At 40.5% G+C, this 8,230-nt stretch overlaps 1 protein-coding gene across 1 annotated transcript in view; it reads left to right on the forward strand.

Annotated features, from left to right (window-relative positions):
- Positions 1–7,003, forward strand: part of LOC311289848 (uncharacterized protein) — a gene marked incomplete at its 5' end in the record, with an annotated part of 137,000 nt that extends 129,997 nt beyond the window's left edge. The window contains one exon of the mRNA XM_084408094.1: positions 6,285–7,003. Within this exon, the coding sequence (XP_084264220.1) occupies positions 6,285–6,829 (545 nt within the window). The 3' untranslated portion in view covers positions 6,830–7,003. The remainder of the gene's footprint in view (positions 1–6,284) is intronic.
- Between the last annotated feature and the right edge of the window lie 1,227 nt (positions 7,004–8,230).

Raw genomic sequence — 8,230 nt, forward strand, 5'->3', positions numbered from 1 at the left:
GGGACGTAACTAGAGTATGGACTAGAATTGCCGTGCTCTTTACTGAGAGAGCCGGACGAAGTCGATTGATATTGCGTATATGAAAATAAGCGGAGCGAATGACACTGTTTATATGTGCTTCAAATGAGAGAGTACCCAGCAAACACAGAACGTTGGCACAACGTAGCCAACCTTCTAACAACGTTTTAACAACATGGCCAAAAGATTGCTATAACTACGTTGTGTAGTGAAGGTTGTTACAGCGTTGTCACAATGTTGGCATTAAACCACCGTTCAGGGCCATTGCTTAAAGGGTTAGTTCACCATTTAAGACATGAAGTTGTATGCAATCCTTACCAGCACTATAGTGCATACACACTGACCCACTCTGTGGTCACCTCCCTGGTCAGAGTTCTGGCCGCTGGAAGTTTTTCAAGAAAGTAGTCACGGTTAGTTTCCGGGGCCTCAAAACGTGCGTTTTTACGTGAAAAAATTATATGCGTTTCAAAGCTTGATTAATTTACATCACAAAAAACACGCCAGACAAAATTAATACCTCAGTTTTTAATTGGCACTATTTTCTTTCCATTTCTATCAATCCGCGCTGCTGTCAACGGCAACAGTGCGCACGTTCCGATCAGCTGTTCCATAGTGTTTACACAATCGAATGACAACGACGTAAAAAGTAGAAAATTAACAATGGTGCGAACTTGTAAATTCCCAGGTTGTGACCACAAGAATGTGCTGGGATCACTGTTCAGATTCCATCGTTTTCCTGTTTCGGATATAGCTAATATGAGACAGCTTTACTGGTTGCCATCGGCTACTCTGCGGGAGCTAAAATATCCAGAATCAAGGATTTTCGTGTGTGCAGTGCTCACTTCAGCGAAGACGATTACATCCCCAACCAAGGAGAAAAAAAAAACAGATTTGAAAGAGTTTTGCTGTACCCGTACCACGGGTAAGCTCTATATTTACTAACTTTATGATCCCATGTCTAAACTGTACAGTAAACAATGTTTAGACTCCAGTGGAAATCACGTGAAAAGAGGTCTAATATAAAAACAGTGTATAGGGATATAGGTACAATTTGCTGAGAAAACTATTTGGATGTAATGCAGACAGACCTGTAATGCAGTTGACCTCCTCGTCAATCGATAGGTTTTGCATCTGTGGCATTCGTGGCAGCAATAGCTTCTGTTGGCATAACTTGACAATTTGAACAAGTGCACCACCATTTGTCGTTCATCCTGGCTCTTGCTACAGCTGTGGGCCCAGCATCAACTTGGACAACTTCATCTCTGTCCTCTCGCTCTCTCTCTTCCCGTTCTATCTCCATCTGCTGAAGTTCGGCATCGGTATACTCCGGTTCATAAAGGTATCCCTTTGGCGTTGTGCTAAAATTACTTTAATCATCATCTGTTCCGTCTGACATTGTGCTAAAATTGGTTTCATCATCAGAAGTTTCGTAGTCAGACATGTTGTCAGCGAGTCGCGCTATCAACAGCTGATCGGAACGTGCGCACTGTTGACGTTGACAGCAGCGCGGATTGATAGAAATGGAAAGAAAATAGTGCCGATTAAAAACTGAGGTATGAATTTTGTCTGGCGTGTTTTTTGTGATGTAAATTAATCAAGCTTTGAAACGCATATAATTTTTTCACGTAAAAACGCACAGTTTTGAGGCTCCGGAAACTAACCGGGAATACTTTCTTGAAAAACTTCCAGCGGCCAGAACTCTGACCAGGGAGGTGACCACAGAGTGGGTCAGTGTGTATGCACTATAGTACTGGTAAGGATTGCATACAACTTCATGTCTTAAATGGGCGAACTAACCCTTTAAGGTTGTGCCAACGGTGTCTTGACAACCACTGGACTACATAATGTACTCGTCACTGCCCTGAAGCGGGAAAATCATTTAAAAACCTTTTAAATTCTAACCACCTGTTGTTGGGCTCATTGTGTTCTCATTCATCATCGAGCAAGGATACGAGAGTATTGCGTTTAGCCTACCTCAGCTATCAAACACAACCTACAACTTTAATTTCTAATAATGTAGCATCGCTCGCACTGTTTAGTTTTTCGTTTGTTTTTTCCGCTATTTAGTCTCATTCGTTTCTTTGCTCCTCTGGATTTGTGGATGCAGCTGAGTGTGAAGCGGCTGGGATGAGAATCAGCACCTCCAAATCTGAGGCCATGGTCCTCACTCGGAAAAGGGTGGCTTGCTCACTTCAGGTTGGTGGAGAGTTCCTGCCTCAAGTGGAGGAGTTTAAGTATCTTGGGGTTTTGTTCACGAGTGAAGGAAGGATGAAACGGGAGATTGACAGACGGATCGGTGCAGCTTCTGCAGTAATGCGGTCGATGTACCGGTCTGTCGTGGTGAAGAAAGCGGCTCAGCTCTGAATTTACCGGTCAATCTACGTTCCTAGTCTCACCTATGGTCATGAGCTTTGGGTCATGACCGAAAGGACAAGATCCCGGATACAGGCGGCCGAAATGAGCTTTCTCCGCAGGGTGGCTGGGCGATCCCTTAGAGATAGGGTGAGAAGCTCAGTCACTCGGGAGGAGCTCAGAGTAGAGCCGCTGCTTCTCCACATCGAGAGGGGTCAGCTGAGGTGGCTCGGGCATCTGTTCGGGATGCCTTCTGGACGCCTTCCCGGGAAGGTGTTCCAGGCACGTCCCACTGGGAGGAGACCCCAGGGAAGACCTAGGTCATGCTGGAGAGACTATGTCTCCCGGCTGGCCTGGGAACACCTTGGTGTCCCCCCGGAAGAGCTGGAGGAAGTGTCCAGGGAGAGGGAAGTCTGGGCATCCCTGCTTAGACTGCTGCCCCCGCGACCCGGCCCCGGATAAGCGGAGGAAGATGGATGGATGGATGGATGCAGTTTTAATAAAGTTGAATTAACGAAACCTTCTGTCATTTTTACTCTTCAAAGTGAAGGCTACACTTGCAGGTGTTGATAGCCCCATTAAATAATACTATAGATAAACAATAAACGATAAAAAGTATTTAATTATCTAACAAAATACACCATATAAAAATATTGTCAGAACGTCGTCTCTCAGTTGCTGAATGTCGCGCAACAACGTTGCTACAGTCCTGTCACGTCTTACAATTCTACGTTGTTACAATGTTGCGAGCACGTAGACAGCGACGTTGCCATAGCAGAAATGCAACGTGCCACAGACGTTGCCACAATGTAAATGTGTTTGCTGGGTACTGTCCAAAATGAACCCCCAGACTTTTAAATTGTTTAGATATAGAGACTGGTAAATTGTCAATTTTCACAGATGAACATGTAGATTTCAACAGATTTTTAGCCAACTAGAAGAATTTGTGTTTTACTGGTGTTAAGTTTAAGAAAATTTGAAGTAAACCATTCTTTAATCTTTGCCAAACAATCTGAGAGGACAGATGGAGGAAAATTAGCGGAAGGTTTAGAGGACAGATAAAGTTGGGTGTCGTCAGCATATACAGTAGGTGGAATTGAATGCTAAATTTCCTAAAAATATTACCAAGAGGTAAAAGATAAATGATAAATAAAAGAGGACCCAATACTGAGCCCTGCGGGACACCTGTATTGACATATGAAGTCTTTGGGCAGAACTGCTTCAACTTTACAAATTGAGTACAGCCCGTAAAGTATGATTGAAACCAAGTCAAAGGGGTACCAATAATTCCAATAGACTCCAATCTGTGCAACATAATGCTGTGTGTTATAGTATCAAATGCTGAACTTAGATCAAGCAGAATTAGTATAGATAAAAGTCCAGAGTCAGCAGCTAGCAATAGGTCATTGGAGATCTTAACTAGTGCAGTCTCAACACTATGGTAAGGTCGAAACCCAGCTTGAAATTGCTCGTAGAGACCATTATGAGACACATGATTCTGGACTTGAGCTGCAACACACCTTTTAGAAAGGAAAGGAAGAGTTGAGATGGGACGAAAATTATCAAACTTACTTGAATCAGCCCCCGGTTTTTTAAGTAAAGGAATTATCACAGCAGTTTTCAATTGAGATGAAACAGTTCCAGAAGTAAGTGAAGAGTGTATGATTTCTGTAATTAAAGAAGATAGAGAAGACAAGCAGGCTTTAACCAAGTACGTTGGAATAGGGTCCAACTGACATGTGGTAGATTTACTCTTATTAATAGTACTGATTACTTCCTCGATGGTTGGAAGTTCAAAAGAGGAAAGCGTAGAATTAAGAGGTTGATCAGAACAAGGGTTAAATTGACAGCTATCTAGCTTTGTCACAGACATTTGTTGATGAATGCTTTCATTTTTGAAATTGTCTTTTCTTGAAATTGTTTATGAAAAAAAGACAAAAAACTTTCACAGAGATGAGCAGAGTAAAGATGTGAAGGAAAAGAATCAGGTGGTTTTAAAATATTATTTACTACAGAAAAAAGGGTTCTTGTGTTCCCTTCACCAGAATTAATCACACTGGCAAAGTAATCAGTTTTAGCTGTAGTAAGGGCAACCTTATAATTTTTTATATGCTAAGAATACAGTTTTTTATGCACCACAAGTCCAGTCTTGACATATAATCGCTCCAGGCGTCGACCTTTAACTTTTGACATGCGTAGTTCTGGAGTAAACAAAGGAGCAGAGTTGACAAATGAAACCGACCTGGTTTTTAATGGAGCACAGACATCTAAAATCGTTTGCAATCCAGTATTGTAATGCAGAACCAGGTCGTCTGGGGTGGAATAGTGAACATTGCTACAAAGGTTGGAAAATCCTTCAGCAAAAACCGCAACATCAATGTTTTTATGTTCCGGAATGAGATAGAACAACATAGATTATGCTTAAAAACAGGTAACTGAACATTAAACAACACCAGCATATGATCTGATAAGGACAGATCAGAAGTAGTACAATTATGAGGAGTTACACCTGAACAACACACAAGATCCAAGGTATGACCTTTTACATGGGTAGATGAATTAATAAATTGTTGTAAGCCAAAGCCATCAAGACATGATAAAAAATCCCTTGTAGAGACACTACCAGTATTATCAATATGAATATTAAAGTCCCCGAGCAGAATCACATTAGGAGACAATGAAGAAAGAAAGGTTAAAAACGCAGAGAGTTCATGTAGAAAAGCAGAGTTGGTCTTAGGAGGGCGATAAACAGTAGCGAGAATCGTAGAAATTGACCCAGTAATTTGCAATGTAGTAGATTCAAATGAGGTGTATTCTGGCATAGATATTTCTGAGACTTTCCATTTATCATTATGTAATATTGCTAAACCCCCACCACGGCCCGATGCACAGGGTTTGCAGATGTAAACATAGCCCGGGGGAGTAGAATGGTTGAGTTGAGAGAAGTCATTACTTTGTTGCCACGTCTCATTCAGACAGAGAAAGTCATACTTACGATCCGAGAGCAAATCATACACAACTTTGTTTGACAGCGATCGAATATTCCATAATCCAAAAGTAAGATCATTCTTACCGGCTTTTGTGTCAGCTGATCTGGGTAGCTTTGCTAACACACTGTGGTCCGTGGCCCGTGAATATTTCTTTGAGGGACGAGGGTTGGAAAACCAGATATGTAACCTCGTCGAGACCCCCGATGTATGTATTTGCGTCATGGTTGATATGCAATGTCCCAATGAAAGTGTAGAGCAGGATGTGGCTCGCAAAGGCGAAAGCACAGTTGAAACAGTTCATCCGTCGTGTATTGATGAATTAAAATCACAGGGCGAAAGCCAGAAGAAATGATAAACCAGACGAATGCGATCCAGGAAAGCAATTTAGTGATCTTCATATTCCCACTCTGCGACACAGCTTTGTCTGTGCGACAAACCGAGCCAACAGTCAACCAGCTCCAGAAACAACGTTTCTGATGTAGGCAAACTCTGGTTATTATTGCAACTTTGACAATAAAACAATAAAACAGCCACTACAACTGAGTTAAAGCGTAAAACGGCAATATCAATAGCTTATCTGGAGCTGCGGCAGCCAACATGCGCCTGCTCAAGTACTCAATATTACATATTGTAATACTTGCTTGTGAAAATTGTGGCAAAGCAATTAAAAAACTGTAAAAGTTCAGACAGTTTCATAATTCCTGATTACAGAAATATTTGAACATAAGAATCCTATCTTTTCTGTTTGGTAACCATGGCGATTTCAGTCAGAACCTCATTCAGGACAAAAGCTGTTACAGAATGATATTTCTTTAGTGCTTTATTATCATTGGTTGCTTACAATCCTAAATGAACTAGTCAGATCTGAAAGACTCAAGATAGAAAGTTAATGTAATTCACTGATGTGTGTTTTCTCTCCATCAGATTCTCATCAGTTCACTCTGGATCCGAACACAGTGAATACACACCTCCGTCTGTCTGAGGACAACAGAGAGATTACTCGTACTGACACAGAGCTTCAGAGTCAGCCGTATCCTGATCATGCAGACAGATTTGATGTGCGTCAAGTGTTGTGTAGAGATAGTGTGTGTGGACGCTGTTACTGGGAGAATGAGTGGAGTGGGAGAGGTGTGTGTATATCAGTGTCATATAAGAGCATCAGCAGGAAGGGACAGGGTAATGAGTGTGTGTTTGGATCTAATGATCAGTCCTGGAGTTTGTCCTGCTCTTCCTCCAGTTACTCATTCAGACACAATAACAGAGAGACTAAACTCCCTGTAAAGCCCATCAGCAGGAGAACAGGAGTGTGTAGAATAGGAGTGTATGTGGATCACAGTGCAGGAACTCTGTCCTTGTACAGCGTCTCTGACACACTGAGCCTCATACACACAGTCCAGACCACATTCACACAACCGCTCTATCCTGGGTTTGGGCTTTATTATTATGGATCATCATTGAACCTGTGTTGATGAATGGGAATAGACTGATGAAAGATTCTACCCATAATGCTTTGAGCTGCATGATAAATCAGTGACAGTGAGATGTTCTAGAGTCTCTTATTGTCTCTTCATTACATTAATAACACAGCTGAACTTCTGTCAGTGAAATAAAGAGAAACAGACAATGATACACAGAGAAGAGAGAGGAAACACAATGAGACTCACTGAAACATGTCTGGATGATACGAGCAAAACTAGACTTTCAACTCTAAACATTCAGAGATGTTTTATCTGAACTTCTCGGATCTGTTCAAAACATGATTCATGATTAAAGACGCTTCTGCTGTAATATATTGTGTACTGTACTAAACCTGTAATTGGGGGTTTCTGGATTGATCTTTACCTTTTTATTATTATCTTTGTTTTATATTTGATGTGTGATTGTTTATGTATTTTACTTTTCTGATTGTTTGTCTCTGCTGCTGTGAAAATTCAAAAAATAAATCATAAAACAGAGACATTTAAAGATGATGCCAGAAGACAAAGATGTTAATGTTAGAAGCAACAATGAAAGAAATACAGGAAAGAAAAAGTTAAAGTCGAGGGAATTAAGACACATATTCAAGAGAATGCGTCAATATCACAGTTTGTTGATCAATGAGTGTGTGAATGAAGGATCTCATGATTCTTTATATAAACCTGTGTGTGTGTGTGTGTGTGTGTGTGTGTGTGTGTGTGTGTGTGTGTGTGTGTGTGTGTGTGTGTGTGTGTGTGTGTGTGTGTGTGTGTGTGTGTGTGTGTATTTCAGTCATGTATGTAGTTGTCATTTGATTTACAGCATTTATCATGTTATTATTATAGATGTTGCCAGGGTTGTGTTTAGTTTTGCTGTTTTTATTCATATTTGAGTTTCCTCTTTATCTTTATTCCTCTGTTTCTGATTATTGTTCTGTGTATTTATTTACACTTCTGCTTCTGTTCAGTTCTGTTCTCAGTTCAGTTCAGTTCACACACACACTCCTTCATTAATGTTGGTCAAACACTGTAAAAGTGAATCAACACGCACCAATGCTATATTTTCTAAATCTCATAATCATTTGTTAACAAACAAGTATTCATTACTTCAATGATATCATTGTATCTACATACATTTTAGCAAACTGTGATTTTGAATATGTACATTTCTGTAATGCATAACTTAGACAGTCTCCTCTGATATCAGATCACTGTAAATTGTAATATGGACTCATGCATTTTCTGTAAAGCTGCTTTGAAATGATGTGTATTGTGAAAAACGCTGTACAAATAAATGTGAAATGAATTGAATTAAATGAGTTCACAGATGCATAGACAATTTCACAGGCATGAAACCTAATTCACGGACACAAAAAAAAATCACGTGCGTGGAAAAAAATATTCACAAAAAGCAAT

The sequence above is a fragment of the Rutilus rutilus genome (assembly GCF_951802725.1).
Source record: "Rutilus rutilus genome assembly, chromosome: 4".
In the NCBI taxonomy this organism is placed as follows: domain Eukaryota; kingdom Metazoa; phylum Chordata; class Actinopteri; order Cypriniformes; family Leuciscidae; genus Rutilus; species Rutilus rutilus.